This window comes from Rana temporaria, chromosome 5 (assembly GCF_905171775.1).
Source record: "Rana temporaria chromosome 5, aRanTem1.1, whole genome shotgun sequence".
Classification (NCBI taxonomy): domain Eukaryota; kingdom Metazoa; phylum Chordata; class Amphibia; order Anura; family Ranidae; genus Rana; species Rana temporaria.
Genome location: NC_053493.1, coordinates 79,488,073 through 79,513,982, shown reverse-complemented (window position 1 = coordinate 79,513,982; position 25,910 = coordinate 79,488,073). Strand labels below are relative to the sequence as shown.

General features: G+C 43.9%; 1 protein-coding gene across 1 annotated transcript in view; it reads right to left on the bottom strand.

Annotated features, from left to right (window-relative positions):
- WDR86 (WD repeat domain 86) overlaps window positions 1-25,234 on the bottom strand; it is an 89,780-nt gene extending 64,546 nt beyond the window's left edge. The window contains exons 1-2 of the mRNA XM_040352750.1: window positions 24,808-25,234; window positions 9,056-9,380 (exon numbers count right to left, since the gene is read on the bottom strand). Coding sequence (XP_040208684.1) covers window positions 9,056-9,284 — 229 coding nt within the window. The 5' untranslated portion in view covers window positions 9,285-9,380; window positions 24,808-25,234. The remainder of the gene's footprint in view (window positions 1-9,055; window positions 9,381-24,807) is intronic.
- Between the last annotated feature and the right edge of the window lie 676 nt (window positions 25,235-25,910).

The window sequence follows — 25,910 nt, the reverse complement described above, 5'->3', positions numbered from 1 at the left end:
TATAATCCATACACATCTACTACTTAAAGAGGAAGTAAACCCTCGTAAAACAAAACAAACAAAAAAAAAAGCCTGCAAGACAAAGGCATAATGAGCTAGTATGCATAGCATACTAGCTCATTATGTATTACTTACCTGAGATCGAAGCCCCCACAGTAGTCCACGTCTCCCCCTCCAGCCGCTGACATGTCGTCCCGGAGTTACTTCTGGGTATCGCGGCGCCAGTGCTGTGATTGGCGCGCGGGAGCCATCGGTAACGGCACGCAGACTGAAGCAGCGGCACATAGGTGACATTGCTTCAATTTGCCTCAGTGCGCATGTGCCGATGGCAGGGGACAGGGGATATCTCCTAAACCGTGCAGGTAATACACTTCTGTTTAAAATAAGCAGTGCACGTTATTTGCAGTCATATACACGCTACAAATCCAACAGTCCACAGTTCATAATGGGAGTGCGCAAGAGAGGGTGGCTACATTCCTACATACAGTGGGGCCGTAGAGAAGGAACGTAGCCACCCTCTAACAGGAAGTTGGATCACAGCAACAAAAACATTTGGAGATTTGAAGGAGGCTGAGAGCAATAGAAGGTATCTTTTTCAGTTACGAATACATACTTGAATCAAATTACATTTTTTAAACCAGAGATTGGTATCGCTTTAACATGGCCAAATCATCAAAATGTTTGCACAAATTCATCACATGCCATGCTTTTATTAGGCTGTGCATGGTAGTAACAAACATGACAATATTTTATAATCCAATTATGCTATCAGATTTCAGTTTACTGTAAGGCGATAATTTAATAATTTCCAGGTGCTTGCTACTGGCATAGTAATTGCTATGAGTAAGACTGTTTGCAATGTGAATGTATTTTGGTTTCTTTTTATAATTTGTAAATTAAAAAAAATGTTAATATACATTAAAGACCAGTTACTTTTGTTTCCATGTGTACCTACACACAACTGTTATTAATGTTTTGAACTATTGTACCCCAGTACTTTTGTCTGAATATGGAAACTGCTTTATCTGCAATAAAAACTTTTATTGTTTAAAAAAAAAAAAAAATTATAAAAAGATGAATGTTTACCAAAACATGTCAGCTTCTCTTGCTGTAATTTTACCGGCTGTGCTAAAAAAAAATCTATGTTTTATCAAGGACATATGTCAGGTGTATTGTTGGGGATCAGCACGCTGGGCTGCAGCACCAACGTTTACACCTACCTCGAGCCTGGCTTCACAGGTGGAGCGTGGTTTTGGAACTGGGTACTGCATGTTGGACATGCCTGGCTCATCACATTGCCCAACTGAATAAGAGTTCCCAGAAAACAGAGTACAAGCAATGGGATTGCAATCAGCCCACAGCCCCAATAAATAATAATTCATTTTAACCTTAAATAAATAAACAAACACAATTGTACTTTTGGCAAAAAATTTAATGGCCGTGGCACTATATTGGTATAATATAAAATACAATTCTTAAATATATATATTAAAGATTATTATTTAAAATAAATATCATAAAATCAATAAATCTGTAAATATGTCAGCTCAGTTATTGGAACTCGAGCCAAACCAAATATTTAAAACATAAAACATCCCCCCCGGAAATCCGAGGTGATTTAAACCACATAAGTGCCTACGACAAGGGAGGGTAGGGTGGGTAGCTCCTTAAACTCTGCTTGATAAGCTAGTCTGAGGTGAATTACCTCAGAGCACCCCTATATATAGGGTACCAATCCTTCTGGAAAAATCCATAACTCCCTATTGGTCCATACAATCACCTCAAATTTTTAAAGAGACAGTACACATTTTACAACATGAATACCTATTGTTAAAAAGAGCGGGAATGACCTGACAGGAAAAGGAAAAAAGGGGGCGGGGCTGCCACAAGCCCATGAAGGCGGGCACAAATCCTTGCTCCCTCCTTTTACATTCTCCTATGTGGGGCATCACTTGGGATAATTTCGAAGTCTTCACCTATTTAGGAGGTTGAGTTACTCATTAGCCTACAAAGAGTTTTTCTAGCTTGTCTGCTATGGTGCTTAGGAAAGGATCAGAAAACTGCACATACTTAGGTAGATTCAGAGAGATTGCCGCAACTTTGCGGCGGCGTAGCTTAGCGTGTTTAGGCTACGCCGCCGTAAGTTAGCGAGGCAAGTACTTGATTCTCAAAGTACTTGCCTGCTAAGTTACGGTGGCGTAGCTTAAAGCGGGCGGGCGTAAGGGTGCCTAATTCAAATTTGTCTGAGGGGCGTGTTTTATGGTAATGAGGCTTGACCCGACGTCATTGACGTATTTTATTAACTGCGCATGCGCCTACATTTCCCAGTGTGCATTGCGGCTAAGTCCGCCGCACGGGCCTATTGATTTCGACGTGGACGTAAACTACGTAAATCCCTATTCACGGACAACTTAGGCCTCGTACACACGACCGAACATGTCTGCTGAAACTGGTCCGCTGGACATGTTCGGTCGTGTGTACTGGACAGGTTTCCAGCGGACAAATGTTTCTTAGCATGCTGGAAGCCTGTCCGTCGGACATGTTCGGTCGTCTGTACAGACTCACCGGACATGTCCGATCGGCCGCCATCCCTCGCATGCGTCGAAGTGATTCGACGCATGCGTGGAAGCATTGACCTTCCAGGGTCGCGCACGTCGCCACGTCATCGTCACGGCGACGGCGCGGCCACGTCACAGCGCTGTCTGTCCTTGCGGATTTTGGTTTGATGGTGTGTACAACCATCAGACCGAAATCTCCGAGCGAACATGTCCGCTGAAAACAGTCCGGCGGACCGTTTTCAGCGGACAGTCCACTCGTCTGTACGGGGCCTTACGCAAACGACGTAAAATTTTCGAATTTCGAAGCGGGAACGGCGGCCATACTTTAATATTGTCTACGGCCACCTAGGGGGCAGCTTTAACTTTAGGCGGCCTATCTCTTACGTAAACGGCGTAAATGTACTGCGGCGGCCGGGCGTACGTTCGTGAATAGGCGTATCTACTGATTTACATATTCTACGCCGACCGCAATGGAAGCGCCACCTAGCGGCCAGCCGAAATATTGCAACCTAAGATAGGACGGCGCAAGCCGTCGTATCTTAGATATGTTTAAGCGTATCTCTGTTTGAGAATACACTTAAACATAAGTCGGCGCAGATTCTGAGTTAGGTCGGCGTATCTACTGATACGCCGGCCTAACTCTACCTGAATCTACCTAATTGTCACTACCGGGTCCTATGCCACGTGCACACGATCGGTTAAACCGATGAGAATGGTCTGATGGACCGTTTTCATCTTTCAAAACCGATCGTGTATGGGTGCCATCGATTATTTAACCATCGGTTAAAAAAAAGCCAACTTGTTTTAAATTTAACCGATGGATTCCTAACCGATAGGTCAAAACCGATCGTTAGTATGGAACAACCATCGGTTAAAAATCCACGCATTCTCAGAATCATGTCGATGCATGCTTGGAATTGAACTTCGTTTTTTTCAGCACGTTGTGTGTTTTACGTCACCGCGTTCTGACACGATCGTTTTTTTAACCGATGGTTTGTAGGCGCGATGGACCATCAGTCAGCTTCATCGGTTAAGCAATGAAAACGGTCCATCGGTCCGTTCTCATCGGATGGACTGATCGTGTGTACGCGGCATTAGTGTTGAGCCAATTCAACTAAGTACAGAAAGATACCTTCCCTTCCATCTCTTTTGTGGAGATATACAACTGTCTATTTCCAGCTTTAGTATCCAATTATGGGGAAGATGATTCAAATTAATAAAAGAACTCACATTTATACAATATAAGTTACTCTCGTTACTACAAATTTGTTTGTGCCAGAAACTGTGCTTTTGGAACAGCCACTAAAAATGGATTTATCATAAATAATGACTATTTTTTTATTTTCTGCTAATTACTGCATCAGATGCTGCTCTTATTCCAAAACATTGCAGATCATTTAACAGATTTATTTAAAAAAAACTGCTCCCCTTACCAAACTGCCAAATGACAGCTTTGTATTTGCCAACCTTGCCACGTAGTATGAAGTCTCTGATCCTTCCATGTCCTCATTCAATTTAAATGTCAATTCAATTACTATGCAGTATAAGCTTGTATATAAAACTCAGGTCTGATGTCAGCTGAAAGTGAGAGACTCTTGCCAAGATAGTGTTCTGGCGCAATACCAGAACAAGCTTTTAATTATAAAATGAAACCTGATTAAAGTAACATTCGGCTTCTGGAATTGTCAACTGGAAAAAACCTGGGAAATTAATCTCTGGAGAGAAGCCTGCCTGTCTCCCAGCCAGGTTTAATATACAGCACAGCTTTAGAAGAAAATTGCGGCGTCTTTTTATAACACTCTGCGTGATTATATCTGCAAATCAGGATTAGACCACCAAAGTGTTCTTGGATCACGAGTCCAGTCGACTGCATATTGCATTTATCTATTGTTTTATTGTGGCAATGTTTTATCTCCACTCTTCATCCGTGAGCTCTAGATTTATCAACAAAAACACTGGAGATAAATTAATCAATGTATTTGAATGATATGCAACTCATTTAAGTATCTCTGATAATAAGTATGCAAATGCATCAAAAGTGCTTTTGTCAACATTTTCAGGTATGTATCAAACTAAAACAATTCTCAAGTGGGTAACAGAATCACTGAGTCCGAAAGGTTATTAGTAGGGTCATGGACATAAAGACAGATACACAACATAACAAAGATGCTTTTGCAATAAAGTTGAATTAGGCATATACTGTATATACAATTAGTACAAATATCCAAGTATGTCATATCACATCAAGCATAATACAGCATATTGTAGGTTTTCGCTCCACTGTTAATACCAACAAAAATACTTGCATGTATATACTGTATAGCGAGCATCACTAAAGTCAGACCGTGGTGAAAAGAGGGATGAGTAGGAGGTAAAACTCAACATTTAAGGGGTGTGACTCTCTTTCTCAAGAACCTCCACCCTCACACCCAGAGCCGATCCACCCTATAGGCTCACTATGCAAGGCCCCTCAAATTACTAGAGGCCCCGCCTGGTGAGAAGTCATTTTTGGCCCCTCACCCCGCTTCTCAACTCGCGGGCTGCATTGGAAAGAAGAGGTAAGAAGTCAGCACCCCCGCCTTCTCACTTTAATGTAAGATGTCAGTTCCGATAGCAGAACACCCCCTCCCCCCGCTTCTCAACTTTAATATTTAAAGCGGGGGTTCACCCTATAAACCCACAAAAAATATTTTTTTTTTCCTCTACCATAAAATCAGGCATTGTAGCGCGAGCTACAGTATGCCTGTCCCGATTTTTTTATCCCCGTACTCACCTTGTACTCGTACATCGAAGATACCGACTCCCCTCGGGGAATGGGCGTGCCTATGGAGACGGAGGATAATTGACGGCCGGCTCTGGCGCGTCACGCTTCTCCGGAAATAGCCGAAATAGGCTTGGCACTTCACGGCGCCTGCGCATAGCCTGTGCGCAGGCGCCGTGAAGAGCCGAGACCTACTCCGGCTGTCTTCGGGGAGAGTGACGTGCCAGGGCCGGCCGTCAATCATCCTCCCTCTCCATAGGCACGCCCATTCCCCGCGGGAGCCGAAATCTTTAATGTAGGAGTACACAGTGAGTACGGGGGTAAAAAAATCGGGACAGGCATACTGTAGCTCGCGCTACAATGCCTGTCTCGATGGAAAAATCATGTCAGTGAGGGTGAACTACCGCTTTAATGTGACATTTTGCTTAGGGCCCCAGGGAGGTCAGGATCGGCACTGCTCACACCCTCTTTTGCCAGGGTCTGGAACACATTTGGAAAAATTGGAAATTTTAAGATGTCATAGACTAGCCAATCCTAGAGTAAGGTTTGCTACAAGTGGGCTGACCTCATCCCAATCAGCACTCAGGAGGCAGTAATAAGCAATTCAGAAGTAACAGTTAAAGAAACTATAGGCAAAACTTTTTTTCCCATTTGGATAGAGCAAGGAAGAGTTGTAACCCCTGTCAATTATTTTTCAGCCATTTGTGTCCCATTGTGGAGATTTCCCTTCACTTCCTGTCTCATAGTCAAATAGGAAGTGACAGGAAATCCCTGTAAATCGAGGAACTTTCTTTGGGACCCCGAGGTCACCAGAACTAGTGTACCCATTAGAAGATTTCCCCTCTATTACTTTTCTGGGGACAACCCAAAATTTGGGTAATTTCTTTTACTTTCACTTTCAATAATAATGGTAAACAGGAAAAATAGAGAGGGTGAATCTCCTTAACCGCTTCAGCCCCGTAAAAAAAAAATTGCAATAGGCGTATATTGATTGGTTTGCGCAAAAGTTATAGGGGCAGATCCACAAAGATATTACGCCGGCGTATCTATTGATACGCCGCGTAATTTCAAATTTTGCGCGTCGTATCTTTGTTTTGTATCTTCAAAACAAGATACGATGGCATCTCGGCTAGATCCGACAGTCGTACGTCTTAGTACACCGTCGGATCTAAGTTGCAATTTTTCGGCGGCCGCTAGGTGGCGTTTCCGTCGAATTCCACGTCGAGTATGCAAATTAGCTAGTTACGGCGATCCACGAACGTACATCCGGCCGGCGAATTTTTTTACGTTGTTTGCGTTCGGCTTTTTCCGGCATATAGTTAAAGCTGCTGTTATGAGGCGTACTCAATGTTAAGTATGGCCGCGTACAATTTTGAATTTTTTACGTCGTTTGCGTAAGTCGTTCGCGAATAGGGATTTGCGTAGAATGACATCTCCGTCGTGAGCATTGGCTTGTTCCGGGTTAATTTCGAGCATGCGCACTGGGATACGTAGTTTACGTCGGGTCACGACGTATTAACATAAAAGACGCCCCCATTACATCCATTTGAATTCCACGCCATTACGCCGCCAAAGATACACTACGCCGAATCCTCAAATTCTTTGAGGATTCGAAAAAAAAGAATAAAGTTACGGCGGCGTCGTTTTTCTTAGATACGCTGCGCCCAGCGCAAAGGTACGTGGATCTGCCCCATAGCGTCTAAAATATAGGGGGTAGCGTAGCTTTATGGCATTTTTATTATTGTTATTATTATTTTTACTAGTAATGGCAGCAATCTGCGATTCTTATCGGGACTGCGATATTGCGATGGACACATTGGACACGTCTGACACATTTTTGGGACTATTCACATTTATACAGCGATTAGTGCTATAAAAATGCACTGGTTACTGTATAAATGTCACTGGCAGGTAAGCGGTTAACACTAGGGAGAGATCAAGGGGTTAACTGTGTTCCCTCTCTGTGTTCTAACTGAAGGAGAGATGGGACTTACTAGGGGAGATGTATGAACACACGGTCAGTCTCTTCTCCCCTAAGAGAACCAGAATCTGTGTGTTTACACACACAGATCCCTATTCTCACTCTGTCACGAGCGATCGGGGGTGCCCGGCGGTCATCGCACCTGCCGGTCACTCGCATCGGCACATGCGCCCCAAGTGTCCAAAAGGTGAAACGACGTAAGGTAAGGTGGCTTCAGCTTCGCCCAGCCATGCCATTCTGCCACAGTAAAACTGCAGCGGATGGTCGGCAAGTGGTTAATGGGGGCACAAACCACAAAAATATGACAGGTGTTCTAATTCCTCTCCACCCCATTCAAAACGAAAAAAAAAAAAGTTTTGCCTTTAGTTATACTTTAAGTTAGAGCTGAGTCAATGAAAAGAGGGTTGAAAGTGGTTCTAAAGGCAGAAGTTTTTTTTACCTTAATGCATTACCTGCATTAAAGGAGTTCTATGACCTAAAACTTTTAACCCCTGCTGTGCCCGGGCTGTAAAAATATACAAAATAAACTGTCACTTACCTGCCTACGATCCCCCGTTGTTCCGATATCGCCGTCCCGTTCTCCGGTCCCGGTCTCTTCCGCTTCCTGTGTGTCGGTGACTCATAGTGCGCTCAGCCTATCAGCGGCCGCGACGGGACATTGCTGCGGCCGCTGATAGGCTGAGCGCACTATGAGTCACCGACCCCCAGGAAGCGGAAGGGGCCCGGGACCGGAGAACGGGACGGGGATATCGGAACAACGGGGGATCGTAGGCAGGTAAGTGACAGTTTATTTTGTATATTTTTACAGCCCGGGCACAGCGGGGGTTAAAAGTTTTAGGTCAGAGAACTCCTTTAAGATAAAAGAAACACTTCTGAAACCAGGCCGCCACTTATACTTGTGAAAAATTGAAAGGTTACGGTGCCAAAGAATGAATGAATAACCCAGTGCTGCACCTAAAATTAGTGGTGTACTAATAATTCATGAAAAGTGTATATACACTTTTCATGAATTATTAGTACGCCACTTATACTTAACTGAGCCTGATCTCAATCCAGTGCTGTGCCAGAAAGCAGTGAGTCCCTCTGCTCTCCTCACTTGACATGGAGGCAGCAGCGGGAGCCATCGGCTCTTTAGTCCCATGGGTTGCATGAGTAGAAGCAACAGAACTCAGCGCTAAAGGGACAGGTAGATGGCCACAATGGTTGTTCTTAGGAACATTGCCCTCTACATTTAGCCTAAGTATTTGGGACCATTTATTCAAGGATATATTCTGAAATCTGTGCAGCTGAGGCTATTAGGAAAGCCAGATGGTATATTACACTAGAAAAACAAAACAAAATGGTCATGATGACTTTGAAAACTAATATATGTACCACCACTTAGCTGATGTAATGCCATGGCTTAGTGTCTATGTGCATTCATAGGCTATGAATATACATGAACTGTATACTGTTTATACATGTTGTTTTGACTCCCAATGGCCAACATCCTTCCATTCCTTTCCTGATAAGTCTCTAAGAACTGAAGATAGTCTATGCCAGTGATGGCGAACCATGGCACCCCAGATGTTTTGGAACTACATTTCCCACGATGTTCATGCACTCTGCAGGGTAGTTGAGCATCATGGGAAATGTAGTTCCAAAACATCTGGGGTGCCAAGGTTCGCCATCACTGGTCTATGCAATCTACTACCAAGGGTAATCATGCTAATGGTCACTTGTTTTCAAATTGGTGAAGTAGCGGTGCAGACTCACCTTGCAGCAACCTGCAGCATTGATTGTCAGATGTTCTCCATAGACGGGCCGTGCAATCCTCACTGGCAGTCAGCAGATGACACCCATCGGGGCTCAAGCTCATCCAGTTAATTCCTCCCTTGTGATCTCTACAGATTTTAATCAGCGAGTTGGTTGTAGTAAAAGTGGAGCTACTGCTCCCCATTCTCTGGAGCCCAGCATGGGCAGTGGCAGAGGGAGGAGGACTCATTGGGTTCACCACTCCAATGTGAAAAGAGAAGACAGCGCTTTCCAGCCGACACTTGAATCTTCTACATTGTGACAAATTGTCTGTAGCCACTAAACCCTGTTTTTAAGAAATAAAGAAAAAAAATGTAAGCAAGGAGGTTGACTACCATCATACAGGATGCAAGAAATGACCATATTGGTGCACTAAAGAAAGACACAAGTGATTTTTTTACACTCAATAGCGCCTGATCTTTGATTAATGTATATATGGGAAATTCCGGCAGTTATGACTATTACTGTTGCTAAATCAATTAAAATTATTTCTGACTATTGCATACTGAATTCTGCACACCATCAAAGCTTTTTGCAGTGACATCCTGAGCAAGCCATTGGTGTTCTTTCATTCTGTCTATAAGACCAGCACCAGCCTTCCACATGCATTTATGCACTTAGGGCCATATTCTGAGTAAGGATATGATGGAGTATCTCAGGATACTCCATTGTATCTCTTTTTTTTGGCCCGTGTATCTATGCGATATAGATACACTTAAGATCCGCCATGTAAGTCACTTACACTGTCGGATCTTAAATGTAATTACTCCGCCCGCCGCTAGATGTCGTTTACGTTCAGGTCTCATTTGTTTATGCAAATTAGCCTGATACGCTGATTCCCGAACGAATTCGCGTCGCGTAACCGTCGCTAACGTCGTTTGCGTAAGCGTAAACTTACCCCTGCTATATGAGGGGTACGTTTACACAAGTCCCACGTAGGCCATGTTAAGTATGGCGTCGGGTCCGCGTCGTGTTTTTCCGTCGGCTACGTCGTTTCCCTAAGTCGTTCTTGAATACGACTTTACGTCAATGACGCACACGTCGGCGTCATTGACGTTTTACGCCGAGAACTGGAGCATGCGCACTGGGCTATTTTAAGCCCGGCGCATGCGCAGTTCGTTAGAATCGGTGGCGCGCTTAATTTAAATAGAAGCCGCCCCCTTGGAGATACGCGTGGCTACGCCGGGCCATTTACACTCCGCCGCCCCAAACTACGGAGCAAGTGTTTGGGGAATACAGCACTTGCTCCTGTAGGTTGGGGCGGCGGAGTGTAAATGGCTTACGCGCCGCCCGCGGGAAATCTAGGAGAATATGGCCCTTAAACTTCAGACATTTCAAAATTTCAAAAGAAACACAACATATTCAGTTAGTGTAATCTGTTAATGATATACAATCTGATCGACATTCTGTAGTGTGGGAGCAGAAAGTTCCTAGGATGTTGGGAACAAATACATTCAGTTGGTCTGTATATGGACCTCATTTCTGCCCTAGGAACACCTAAATAACAATGGCATTTTGTACAGGCTCCTACCCTTGTGCCATGTAATTATCACAGTGAAATGTACTATAAAAGACTGGTACCAATGCTATGCATTAAAAAATATTATGCATTCTTTAAAAAAAAAAGTGAACTAACTCCAAATATCCTGGCCGCCCCTTCAGACACCTCTGCATGTAGTGACTATAATTCCCCAGGCTGTCAGTGTAGCAGTCTGTAGTCTGTTATACTCAGCTCCAGTGAGTATCCATCATAATACTCGCAATGGCAGGCGCTTCTCATTGGTCAGCGCGGTCACATGGTTAAGCATTATGATGAATACTCCCTCTGGGGCTGTGTATAACAGAGTACAGCACGCTACATCAGTAACGCTGGGCATCACAGCCACTATGTGCAGTGGGTTCCAGATGGGGTGGCCAGGATATTTAAAGTTTGTTCACTTTTTTCTTTTTCATGAAAGGATGAACTTAGCCTCTAAGTGTGTGTTTGTTATTTTGCTGGTACTATTTTGAAAGGCTTAAAGTGGAGGTTCACCCAGAAATAACATTTTTTAACCTTAGATTCCTGCTCATTTTGTCTAGGGGAATCGGCTATTTTTTTTTAAATCTAAGCTGTACTTACCGTTTGAGAGATGCATCTTCTCCGCCGCTTCCGGGTATGGGCTGCGGGACTGGGCGTTCCTATTTTGATTGACAGTCTTCCGACGGTCGCATCCATCGCGTCACGATTTTCCGAAAGTAGCCGAACGTCGGTGCACAGGCGCAGTATAGAGCCGCACCGACGTTCGACTTCTTTCGGCTACTGTCGGAAGACTGTCAATCAAAATAGGAACGCCCAGTCCCGAAGACCATACCCGGAAGCGGCGGAGAAGATCGCTCTCTAAAACGGTAAGTACAGCTTTGATTTTAAAATAACTAGCCGATTCCCGTAGACAAGATGAGCATCAATCTAAGGGCAAATTTTTTTTTATGGGTGAACTCCCGCTTTAAATCACATATATCAGCGGTCGCCAGCCAGTGGGCCATAGGGAAAATTTTGGTGGTCCCCAGGTATTCTGCCTCAGATGAACATTGTGGCGGATGTACAGTATACTGCCCAATGTTGTTTCCAGTGTCAATACTGTCAGTACACATTGATACGTGATGCCTCTGTGGTTTCGGCTCCTGTGAACTCAGAGGGAGAATCTGGGAGTAGTGCAGAAAACGGGAGGTGAAGAAGGAGGGGACTTCCAATGGCAGCGCTGAACACAGACTGTGGGAGGGAGCATGAAGCTTGAGCATATGGCTAAATAAGGCGTAGGGCTGAGTCTGAGAATGATGAGTCTGCGTAAGGCAACAGTGTGATGCAGAGTGCAGGGGGGAAGACAGCTGGAGCATTGTGTGTATAAGGCGGCAGCGTGATCCAGGGGAAGGGGGACAGAGAGGCAGAGCATTGTGCATATAAGGCGGCAGTGTGATCCAGGGGAAGGGGGACAGAGAGGCAGAGCATTGTGTGTATAAGGCGGCAGTGTGATCCAGGGGAAGGGGGACAGAGAGGCAGAGCATTGTGTGTATAAGGCAGCAGTGTGATCCAGGGGAAGGGGGACAGAGAGGCAGAGCATTGTGTGTATAAGGCAGCAGTGTGATCCAGGGGAAGGGGGACAGAGAGGCAGAGCATTGTGCATATAAGGCGGCAGTGTGATCCAGGGGAAGGAGGACAGAGAGGCAGAGCATTGTGTGTATAAGGCGGCAGTGTGATCCAGGGAAAGGGGGACAGAGAGGCAGAGCATTGTGTGTATAAGGCGGCAGTGTGATCCAGGGGAAGGGGGACAGAGAGGCAGAGCATTGTGCATATAAGGCGGCAGTGTGATCCAGGGGAAGGAAGACAGAGAGGCAGAGCATTGTGTGTATAAGGCGGCAGTGTGATCCAGGGGAAGGAGGACAGAGAGGCAGAGCATTGTGTGTATAAGGCTGCAGTGTGTGGCAGTGTGATCCAGGGGGGACAAAGAGGCAGAGCATTGTGTGTGTATAAGGCAGCAGTGTGATCCAGGGGAAGGAGGACAGAGAGGCAGAGCATTGTGTGTATAAGGCGGCAGTGTGATCTAGGGGAAGGGGGACAGAGAGGCAGAGCATTGTGCGTATAAGGCGGCAGTGTGATCCAGGGGAAGGGGGACAGAGAGGCAGAGAATTGTGTGTGTATAAGGCATGTAGAATTCAAGTCAGTGGTCCGTGAGGTCCAAAAGGTTGGTGACCACTGACCTATATATTCAGTTTGCTTGAGGTTGGATAGAAATCTCTTTAAGATCTAATCACTGCATTAAAAGTCTAAACAAAAAGCATTACAATGGTGGAAGTGGTGGGATTCTTTATTTAAGGTCATGAGATCATGCCAAAGCACTAATGTGTGTGATTTAAAAAAAAAAATGATCAGCTGAAGCTGAAAGAGAGGAATGAATTTGAAAGAAGTAAAGCCCTGTACACACGATCGGATATCTGATGGAATCTTATCCGATGGATTTTTTCGTCGGTTATCCGATGAAGCTGACTACACACCATCAGTCAAAAATCCGGTCTTGCCTACATACCATCAGTCAAAAATCCGACCGTGTCCAACGCGGTGACGTAAAACACTACGACGTGCTGAGAAAAATGAAGTTCAATGCTTCCGAGCATGTGTCGACTTGATTCTGAGCATGCATGGATGTTTGATTGATGGACTTCGATCATTCGACAGACGATCATTTTTTTCTATCTGTTTTTTATCCATAGAAAATTTTTAAAACATGCTCTATTTTTTTTCCACCGATGGAAAACAAACCGATGGGGCCTACACACGATCGGTTTGTCCAATGAAAACGGTCTGTTTTTATCAGACAAACCGATTGTGTGTACAGGGCTTAAGACTTATCAATGATGTCCAGTATCTGGTGTTTTATCTAGCGACAATTACAGTGCATATTGAATTGTATGGCATAACAGACACAAGTACTTTACCAAATCGAATCAAATCGCTCTAATAGTTCTTATTAGATTTGTACTTGTTTGCCGATTATCCTACCAAGTTATTTCAGGTCACTGTCTGCATTATATAGCTGTATAATTATAACGGGAATGTTTTCTAGAAGAGCATCCAAGAGGTTATGCATGCAAAGAGTTCATAAGTCAACATAATAACATTTTTATTATATATTTGTTCCACTCAGGAAAATTTAAAAAGTTGTATTATTTTTGGCAGGAAAACAAGTGTTTGCTAATACTGACAGTCAAGAAAATTTTTCTTCTGCTAAATGATAAAATAAAGAGTTTGTTGAGAATGTTTTATGTTTAATTTTTATTGCCGGATCCCTTGGATAGCCTATTTCTATTTGTTTTTTTCTTTTATTTGTCACTTTGAATTATCTGAAGCAATTACTCTCTGGTATAAAGGTGAATGTTTCCTTATGGTCAACATATACAGTACTAATAAGCTTCATATGAGATACATAGTATATGCCATGTCAAATGGTTGTTCAAAACAGAACTTTAAGACTGCAGCTAAATTCGCCTTTAAAATACATATAAAATTGCAATATAGCCTTTAGAAATCTATGTGTAATATATAATATAAATCCGCAGTACCATCATCCAAAAAATTAGAGATATAGAAATCCGAATTATTTGGTCCCCAAACCAAAGTTCCTCACCCTTTTTTCCTTTTTCCTCTTTTACTACCCTTCATTTACCACATTTCATTCCACACAATAATTCCCCAATTTTGTTTTTTCTCCCATCACTATAACACTATAACACCTCACGTCCACACACTCCTACCCTCCTACCCCTTACACTCCATTGGTCTTGTGTATCCACTGTCTTATATTGTTTATCTAGATAGATAGTCCATAATTTGGCACTTCCCCCCTAGTCGCCGCAGGGGACCCTGTTTGGTGATGTCTACTGTCCCATTTTGGCAAGGGCTATAGATAAGCAGCTCTGCTCCTTTTCCCCCATGTACATAATATTTCTGTGTTTTTCATGTACGAGACTGTATTAATGATTTGATTAATTATATAGTTTTCTGATTAAATTGTCAATCAAATTACAGATATTCTTCTGACGAAGTGGCAATAGACCGCAAAACTAGTTGAGATGCCTTTCGTGACCCACAATTCCATTGTGATTCTCCCCTTTTGGGGACCTTTATACTGGTGATATGTATGGATTGCCATCATGCTTTATATCTGTATATGATTTTGTGTCGTCTTTTATTGGTTTTGTATTAATAAAAACGTCATTTATATTTTTCTATATATGTTTTTCCATATATATGGGTCTACTTTTCAAACCTGTACCGAGATAGTCCAATTGCCCCCGCCCTTTGGATCTTTGGTTTGGGGACCAAATAATTCAGATTTCTATATCTTTAAAACACATTTATATAATCATTTAACCTGGTGAAATAAAATAATACACCCAACAGATAATACACCTGTCAGAAAACCTTTCCTTTCCTTTCAGAATCAATATTTTCTATATTATACTATACTACATAATAGTCCCACAAATGCGGGCCATTGATTGCAACCAAGATTTGTTCATTTGTACACACAAAAAAGTATTTTTCCTAACAAATTCATTCAAGACCATGTTGCAAATATGAATACACCCCAATGAAAGTCTTATGGGCAAAGCTACATTTTAGACAACAACAATCCTAATTAACTCATAAATAAATCCTAATTAAATCCTAATTAACAAGAATTCAACTACAGGTGGATTTATTAAACAGGTGTCCAGCAGACAGTTGATTATAAAAGGGCGTTACTTAACAAAGAAAACCCCTTCCCATTTCATGCTGTCAGCCATGGAAGAGAAATATCACAAGGCCTTAGAACAGTGGTTCTCAACCTGGGGGTCGGGACCACCATGGGGGTCAAATTACAATTTGCCAGGGGTCACCAAATTCTGGGCCGTTCCTGAAGCCTGTGCTGCTCTCCCAGCCTCTTTGCAGCTGCCCAGCAGGGCTGTCCCTGGAGCATGTGGCCACCCAGCTGGACTGTTCCTGGAGCCCGCAGCCACCCACTCAGCCTCTTCGCAGCCGCCCATTCAGTTTATGGCATGGGTGGGGGGCAGAGACTAGAGGTCTGCTGACTGGTGAGGAATGTGAAGTGGGAGGGGCTGGAGGAGACCCTATCTCCTGATTTTGGCATAAGTGTCACTGCTGCGAGACACCACAAAGTCGGAGACACAGTGAAGCCAGAGACATAGTGAGTAACACTACCTGGGGTTATAGTTGCCATTAAAAGTCCCCCCTACAGTTCTCAGATGAGCAGATGACCTTGATCAAGAGCACCTAAGTTGGCTGATCAGAACTCCCACCAGCATTGCCACTGATCCCAACTCCCTGCCAGCACTGCCACTCACCCCACCCCACCCCCACCCCTCCACCAAGTAGTAAGAGAAGGAATAAAAATAGAGAATACATGGAAGAGAGAGGTGGAAGAACAAAGAAAAGGGGAGAGAAAGAACAAGAAAGACAGCTAGAGAGAGGGATGGGGGGAAAAACAAAGAAGTTAGCATAGAGAGATATAAAAGAAAGGAGAACAAAGAGAAAGAGCGGTACATCTGAAAATGTACCAGAAGGGGTTTTAATACTGTACGAGTGGAAGGGACTCAGGGAATGGTAAATGTTCCTGGGTTAGGAGCGCAAATTACTTGTCCTGCCTTGGATGCTGACAACCCACACTACGAAAATTATTTTACTGTTAAGGGTCCCCACAACTTAGGAAATTTTATCAAGGGGTCACGGCACTAGAAAGGTTGAGAAGCACTTCCTTAGAAGATCCTTTACATGAGAAAGGTGAAGGCTACAAGATCAGCAAATCTTTACTTGTCAGAATACTGTAGCAAAAGTGATAATTTTTTTTCTAACAAAGATGGAACTGCAACCATCTCACAGCGACATCCAGGCCATCCAAAAAAATGAACACCTCATCAGGAGCATCTTATGATGAGAAGGGATGAAGAAAATCACCATCCAAGTTCACTGCAGTCAGCAAAAGAAGTAGAAAGCCAAACTGGGGTGATTGTTTCCCGTGACACAATACGGTGTACGCTGCAGAGGAATGGCATGCATGGGTCTCATCCACGAAGGAAGCCTCTCCTAAAGCCCATGCATAAAAAGCCCACCTAGAATTTGCCAGGGTCCATGCTAAAAAAGAAGAAGACTACTGTGACTCTGTACTCTAGACGAGACCAAGATAAATGTTTTTGGAACTGATGGCTTAAAAACATTTTGGGGTTGCAAAGGTGAGGAGAACAAAGAAAAATGAATGGTGCCTACAGTGAACTATGGTGGTCGCAGGGTCCTTTTGTGGGGCTGCATGAGTGCTGTTGGTGTTGGGAGCTGCATTTCATTGATGGTATCATGAATTCACAGATGAACTACTCTATATTGAAAGAGAAGATTCTACCATCACTCCGCGCCCTTGGTCGTCATGCACTTTTCCAACATGACTCAAAACACACATCTAAGGCCAATGTTACATTTCTAAAGAAGAACGGGGTGAAAGTGATTCAGTGGCCAAGTATGTCTCCTGATCTGAACCCAATAGAACACCTATGGGGAATTCTGAAGAGACGAGCGTCACTCTCCATCCAGCATCCAGGCTCTAAAAGAGGTTGTTCTTGAAGAATGGAAGAAGACAGATGTTGCAATATGTCGCCAATTGTTCATTCCATGCCTAGAAGACTTGGTGCTGTCCTTACAAATCATGGAGGTCAAACAAAAAGCTAGATGTAGTCGTTTGTGCTGTGAGGGTGTATTAATTTTTTTTTTTTTTTTGCACCAAGTAATTTGAGTAAAACTGAAGATTTTGTAATCTAAGTTATATTATTAACCTTATTTTCATGTAATGAGCTAAACAAATGTTTTATAAAACTAAATTTTGGAAATTGTTCTTGTATTCATTTAGATATTAATTAAAATCTCAAAAGGGGTGTACTCATTTATGCAGAGCACTGTATGTAATTCTGTCTGGTGTCCCTAACCTTACTTATCTTCACTGTAGACATTTACTATGACCACTGATGTCCCAAACAATCTGTTCTGTAGACAAGCCACACTAAGGCAGGCCATAGACAGTGCAAATTTCTTTCCTGAAACCGCAGGTTAGAATGGGGTTGAGGAAAGCCATCCTGCTGGGAGAACACAGTGATTATTGCTAGTGGCTATAGCAGCCGCTAGTGATAATTGCAAGTAAATCCAGCAGACTGGTTGTACCTAAGTTGATCGATCAATTTGATACATTCAGCCTGACCACACATGGTTTTAATCTCTGCCGCTTCCTGCTGAACCAGCCGAGATTTGAACCGTCTATGGCCGGCCTAATTTGTCAATACCATACTTAGTTACCTCATTCTAAAAACACAGGTGTGATACGTCAAATACAAGTGAAACTGTAATACATCAAACTAGCTTTGTAAAACATTAGTAACCAAAATCTCACTTAATATATGAGTGGTTATAAAGGTGTTTTTTTCTTAAAATACCAAACATGTTTACTTACCTGTTCTGTGCAATGGTATCACACAGAGCCCCAAACCTCCCATTTTTGGGGTCCCCCATTGGCACTCTCCGCTTCTCTTCTTTTGTTTCTGCCACTATAGCCACCATAGCAAGCCTCTTGCTGTAAGGGCAGAAGTGTGGGCTCACCCCCAAACTGGGCTGTGCATGTCTATAGACATACACAGAGAGGCTTACCCCGCCCCTGCTCTCAGGGTTTGATTAATAGCAGCAGGAGCCACTGACTCCCTCTGCTGCTTCGCTGTCCTGTGAACACAAGGAGAGAAGTATAGCGCTGGATCGAGTGAGGACTCAGGTAAGTATATAGCAGGGTGAGGGGGTGATACTGCTACTGGAACATTTTGGACCTAATAAAGGGGATGCATTAAGGTAAAAAATGCCTTGGCTTTGGAACCACTTTAACCACTTGCCGACTGCCGCACGCTTAATCACGTTGACAGAATGTCACGGCTGGTCAAATGGGCGTAGAGGTACATCACCTTTAATTTGCGGCCGTTTGGTCACAAACGTGCCGCCGCCGCTTTCGCAAACCTGTTGCGAGCTCCGTGACCGTGGGACCCGCAAACTCAATGTCCGCCGGTGTCCCACGATTGGGTCACAGAGCTGAAGAACAGAGAGATGTAAACACAACATCTCCCCTGTTCTTCCTAGTGACATGTCACTGATCGTCTGTTCCCTGTCATCGGGAACAGCGATCAGTGATGTGTCACTCGTAGCCACGCCCCCTAACAGTAAGGATCACTCCCTAGGACACACTTAGCCCCTTTAGTGCCCCCTACAGGTTAACCCCTTCACTGCAAGGTCCATAAAGAGATGGATGAGCAAGTTTGTGGTGGAGGAACTTGACTGGCCTGCACAGAGTCCTGACCTCAACCCGATAGAACACCCTTGGGATGAATTAGAGAGGAGCCAGGCCTTCTTGTCCACATCAGTGCCTGACCTCACAAATATGCTTCTGGAAGAATGGTCAAACATTCCCACAGACACCATCCTAAACCTTGTGGACAGCCTTCCCAGAAGAATTGAAGCTGTTATAGCTGCAAAGGGTGGGCTAACTGAATATTGAACCCTACAGACTAAGACTGGGATGCCATTAAAGTTCATGTGCGCGTAAAGGCAGGCGTCCCAATACTTTTGGTAATTTAGTACACGAATATATGAAAAAATACATATCAAATATTTCACACGTCACTCGAGATCAGGCTCCACAATCGCATCTCAGGTGCTGGCTGGGCTCCCCTGAAGTCATCCATACCAGAAACAGGACCAAATTCTATTCTGACATGTTTTATGTTAGGTACAGCTCTATTACCCCCCCCCCCCCTTCATTCTTTGTGACATCGGAGATAAAGACAGTTAGAGACAGCGAAACTCCTGTACATTATTATTTATTACAAACAGTAATAAAAACCTGGTCGTGGTTCTAACCCCTCGCCACTCTATCCAGATCTAAATTAAAAAGATTTTGCTTTAGTTAGACTTTAAGTGACCACAGAAGTTCTAGAACCTTTGCCAGATCAGGCATTTTATGATCGGATTGGGAAACATTCCTGTTTTTTGGCACTTTCATGACCCTGGCAGTCACAGAAAAAGAGAGGAATGGCAGTGAGATAGAGAAAACAGCCCCGGGGGGGGGGGGGGTTTGGACCACAAAGCAGGAACAGAGCTGGAGAGTGTGGACTGAGAAGAACAGTGATGGAAGTAGACCTAAACCCAATCACTCTAATCTCATACAGGCTTTAACATGTTCATGTTTTAAAAGTAATTTACCTTATTTATAAATCTGCAGCTACTATTAAAGAATAAGGACACCCGACACTAAAATCTCTACATCTACAGACATCTACGATCCAACACTAACCTACAGTATGTAGCCCTGTAAAGAAAAAATCAGTATACATACCTTTTTTAAAGCCGATCCGACCCGATCTCACGCTGAGCTGTCAGCCGTGGCTTCGCTGTGGAGGACACATCTGACAACGGAAGCACCATAGTAAGTCTATGGGTGACGTCACTTCCCATTCATTTCACAGCCATTGTATAGCTTGCCATTAATAAGCTATATTATGCAATCAAAATGCACTTGTCTTTCAGAGCTACATTTGAACAAAATCCTAATTGCTTTGCATGCCACTGTTACTCTGTAATTTACTAGTTATGTGCACTACGCTAAAGTTAGTGGGGAATGGGAGAGTTATTTTGCTCCCATTCACAATTTTCTATATTTTGAGCTGCTGTCATTCCTGAACTGTCCTGTAGGTCAGTCTGCGCTCCAGGGGTGCTGTTCCCACCCCTGGGTGACAGGTGGCGATAGAGGGGTTCTGGCAGAGCCACTTTTCCCCAGCAGCCAATTAGAGGAGATTTCCCTCGCGGGGCATGCTGGGGGAGAGTATATCTGTGGCAGACGCCATTTTTCTACATCCTTCGTGGGTTCCAGGTGCGGCACCCACCTTCAGGGTGTGCATATCCAATGGACCCCGGCGATGATCTACCAGGCCGGGGTCACATTCTACGCGGAGTTCCATGTTCCTGAGAGGGGCCTCAGTGACTTACTGGGTCCCCAGTTCTATTGAAAGGATCCCAGGCTGGGTGCCATTAGATTAGGGGGGGGTCGACTTGAGGAGAACCCGGAGGCAGGTTGTCTGACAGGGCTTTAACGAACCAATCGGGGATCTGGTGACCGGAATGCCGACAGGTACACTTTGCTGTCATCCGGTGACCTCTGCTAAAACCTACTGGGAGGATTCGTTCAATTCATTCATTTAGCTCATTTAAAGTAATAGGCCTGTGGCAGAGGCCCTAGAGCCAGGTCTGTGTGAGAGACCTGTTCCTCCCAGCAATCTAAAGTGACACTTCGGCTGCCAGGCTTGTGGCAGGAGTCTGTCCGGGGGCACTTCACCCACTCTGGCTAGAGTGGCGACGAACTGAAATTGATACTACTGAGAGCAGGATTGCTCGGTTCATATCCAGGCCTGATACTGCGAAGTTCTCTCTCTCTTGCTTCATCAACCTTTCCTTCCCATTTGATGTTGATGTTGGCCGTGTTGGCCTGGAAATAAAGCATTGGAAAATCTTTATTCACTGTCTGGACATTCGCTCAATATTCTGTTCTCCAACTGCACCCCTAGACAACACCAAGGTAACTTAATACGCCGATCCCAACAACAAATCACCAGCTCCTGAGGGGGTAGCGCTACACAAGTTTAACAAAACAATTTGTAAAGTGACCGTTTTGATGCAGTTGGGATGCAAACTTTGGAGTGGAGCACAGCAAGCAAATGATGGTCGGTTAGAGCAAGGGTCTCTAAAATTTCTAAGCAAAGGGTCTGTTTACTGTCCTTCAGGCATTAGGGGGGGGCAGACTGTGCCCAGTGAGAGTAGAAAAATGCCCTGGCAATCAGTGCCCCATCATTGGTTTCAATAAGAGGAATAGGGCCCTATTGTTATCATATCAATGAGGAGAATAGTACTCAATTGATGGTGTCATTAGGGGGAATGGTACCCAATCATTGGTGTCAGTTGGTAGAATATTGCCCCAAGGGCCAGATAAAGGCAAGCAAATGGTCACATACGGCCCCCGGGCTGCAGTTTAGAGAACACTATGTTTGAGTATAGACCCAAAGCCCTTATACAGCCTGAAGGGGACAAATTCGTCCTCTATTTTTCACAATCTCACTGCTCCTTTAGATGTCCAGTAGTTATGAAGTTTTTTCATGCAAATTGGCATTTACAGTATACTATATGGCACTATTTTTGCATTTTAATTAATTGGGTTGAATAAAACTGATGTGTTTAGCCCAGTGGATCCTGGTGCACGGGTAGGTGCACCCCTGTTCATGTTACTGCATAGTTAATGCCACTGTTGGGCATAATTTAATATGGGACCATATACAGTATCTGTATGGTCTTGGCCACTGTGCTGCAGCTCAGTTTCAGGTTCTTGGCAATCTTCTTATAGCCTAGGCCATCTTTATGTTGAACAACGATTCTTTTTTATAGCTCCTCAGAGAGTTATTTGCCATGAGGTGCCATGTTGAACTTCCAGTGACCAGTAGGAGAGAGTGCGAGCGACAACACCAAATTTTTACACACCTGCTCCCCATTCACACCTGAGACTTTGTAACACTAACGAGTCACATGACACAGGGGAGGTAAAATGGCTAATTGGGTCCAATTTAGACATTTTCACTTAGGGGTGTACTCACTTTTGTTGCCAACAGTTTAAACATTAATGGCTGCGTGTGGAGTTATTTTGAGGGGACAACAAATTTACACTGCGAGAGCCGGTTCACACAGGGGCGGCACAACTTTGGGGGCGACTCGGCAAGGCGATCTCAAGACGACTTCAGTGGCGACTTGCAAAATTACTTCTGTATTGAAGTCATTGCAAGTCGCCCCGAGTCGCCCCCGAAGTCGTACAAGACATTTTTTCTAAGTCGGAGTGACTTGAGTCGCTCCTATTAGAACGGTTCCATTGAATAGAACGGAGCGCGACTTGTCAGGCGACTGAGTCGCCTGACGTGTCGCCCCTGTGTGAACCAGCTCTTATACAAGTTGTACACTCACTACTTTACATTGTGTTATTTCTTCAGTGTTGTCCCATGAAAAGATATAATAAAATATTTACAAAACTGTGAGGGGTGTACTCACTTTTGTGAGATACTGTCGTTTTTGTTTGGATTATATTCGTGGATGCTTGTATCGACATGCGATTGTATTACTCTTGGGCTTGTGTAAGATTAAAAATCACAAATAAGAATGCTGAATAAATGTCGCAGCATGATAACTGAGGTCGGGTAGGTTCATCTAAAAACGTATGCCGTGTACACACGATCGGTTAAACCGATGAGAATGGTCTGATGGACTGTTTTCATCAGTCCAAACCGATCGTGTGTGGGCGCCATCGGTTATATAACCATCGGTTAAAAAAAAGCCAACTTGTTTTAAATTTAACTGATGGATTCCTAACCGATGGGAAAAAATCGATCGTTAGTAGGCACAACCATCGGTTAAAAATCCACGAATGCTCAGAATCAAGTCGACGCATGCTTGGAAGCATTGAACTTAGTTTTTTTCAGCACGTTTTACGTCACCGCGTTCTGACACGATAGTTTTTTTAACCGATGGTGTGTAGGCGCGACGGACTATCAGTCAGCTTCATCGGTTAATCGATGAAAACGGTCCATCGGTCCGTTCTCATTGGATGGACCGATTGTGTGTACGCGGCATAGCAATCTTTTGGGCTTTGTATTGTGAGTGTCTGTACAGATCAGCATTGCCTGGATCTGGGTCCTATATATATATATATATATATATATATATATATATATATATATATATACATACATACATATATATAAATGATAACTGTATAGGCTGTAAAGACAATGTAGAGTATCTAGAGGTTGTGCAAAGAATGCTTAGTCTGGCCTGCCAGAGGAGAGGGTGACACACTGCAGAACAGAACAATGCTATCTATGCAGGGGGCTGCAGAGAGAAGTGCACAGTCAGCACAGTGTGGGGCTCCTCTGGAGTTCTTTCAGTGTAGATTCCAGGACTCAGCAACCAAGAGCAACAATATTAGACGTAAACTGCCATGTTATTCCATATTTAAACATAAAAACCACACGTGCAGGCCCATACTGTTTGTGAATTTATTGTATTGTCTAATATGGAACTGTAAGTCCCTGCCATTCCAGTCTCATGTGTTGTACAAAACAGAAAATGCCTGGGCTCAGTTAGGGGTTGGTGAGGCCTGCTGGAACTTGTAGTCCTACCTCAGGTGAAGACAAGAACGCAGTTGGCAATGCTGGGATTTGTAGTACCACAGGTAGCAGTAGTAGGGCCATGTATCATGTTAACCATCATTGGTTAGTTCACACCAGACGCAGTTTCGTGCGCTTTTTCCTGCACAAAATGCATGCACAGTGTTTTCCACGTATTCCAATGGCTCTAGTTCACACCTTGCAGTCAGTTTCTAGTCAGTTTCTGCATCGGACACTAACTGCATGGTGGGAACTAGAGCCATTGGAATACATGGAAAACTGTGCATGCATTTTTAGTACATAAGAAAAGCGTACAGAACTGAATGGAACTGCGTCTGGTGTGAACTGGCTCTTAATGAAGAAAGTTTGGAGTTTAAGTGACACCCTTTATTGGATAACTTAGGTTTTTATTTGTTTTTGGGACAACTTGGGTTTTAAACCTTTCCATGTTATTAGTACCACAAACAGAATTCCCCCCACACAGCTTATACTATGCTTGGCTATGCAGGATCACATCAAGGAACTAAAAATTAGCATGCAACCTAAAGTCATGCTGATGCTTGTAGTTCCACAAGAAACAAATAATGGGTTACAGACTTAAACGCAATGTATACATATTACAACAACAACAACAACAACAACAGAACCACAATAACCTTAATCATAACTAGTACAAGAACTAAGTGCTAATATTAAATTAAATTCCCATATTAGAAACCCATGTCCAGAACGCAGGGAATAGACTTCCTCTCCAGTCCCCTATTATAAGTTGTGAAATGTAAACACAAAACAACAACTGGTTTCACTCACACTGAGACCTGAATCAGCTGATGGTGTCACCTTGTCACTGTGCCTGTGACATCAAAGGACAAAGGTGTCACCTGGAACACATCATACATGTCACTCACCTTTGTCAGATAATGATGGCTTTCCTCTTATCCTCCTTGGAAGTTGCCAGGCTCTGGCTGTGCATATAGTGTTCTCTAGATTGTTTCCTGTAGAATAGATGACCAAGACTCTGAGCTCAGGCACAGCCCCCTTCAATGGGTCACACATGTACACCCCCCAGGGGGTCACCACATTGCAACACTGCACATCCAGGTCTGGATTCAATAATCAGCTCCTGAGATTGTGTGCTGCTGCTTCTTCCAAATGCAGCCTTAATCACTAGCAGCCCTGCTTAGAAATGAGTGATAAATGAGACTTCCCTCCAATCCTGGCCAGCTTGTGGGGGGGACTGAAGATGCAGTATAGTCATTGATGGTTAGCTTGTATGAACAGAGCTGCAGCTTCACTTCTATAGTGTGTGTGTGAGGAGTGTGAGTAAACTGCTCTTCATTTATCCTAGTGGGGGGAGCAACTCAGTACTAGTAATCCTGATACACTCCCCTGGAGATACCTCCCTCTCACTCCATCACAGCACTGTCACTTCAGATAATTCCCTAACACAGCTTCCTCACTGGAGATAATTCCCTTCCACAAGTTTCACTGGGGGTAACTCCTCACTGCAGTACTGTAACTGGAGGTAATTCCCTTCCATAGTACTGTCACTGGTGGTAATTCTCTTCCACAAGTGTCACTGGAGATAATTCTCTTCCACAAGTGTCACTGGAGATAATTCCATTCCACAAGCGTCACTGGAGATAATTCTCTTCCACAAGTGTCACTGGAGATAATTCTCTTCCACAAGTGTCACTGGAGATAATTCTCTTCCACAAGTGTCACTGGAGATAATTCTCTTCCACAAGTGTCACTGGAGATAATTCTCTTCCACAAGTGTCACTGGAGATAATTCTCTTCCACAAGAGTCACTGGAGATAATTCTCTTCCACAAGTGTCACTGGAGATAATTCCTCCCCACAGCACTTTGACTGGTGATAATTCCCTTCTACGGCTCCATCACTGGAGATAATTCCCTCCCACAGCACTGTCACTGGAGATAATTGCCTTCTATTGGCTAGATTCACATAGAGTTAGGCCGGCGTATCAGTAGATACACCGACCTAACTCT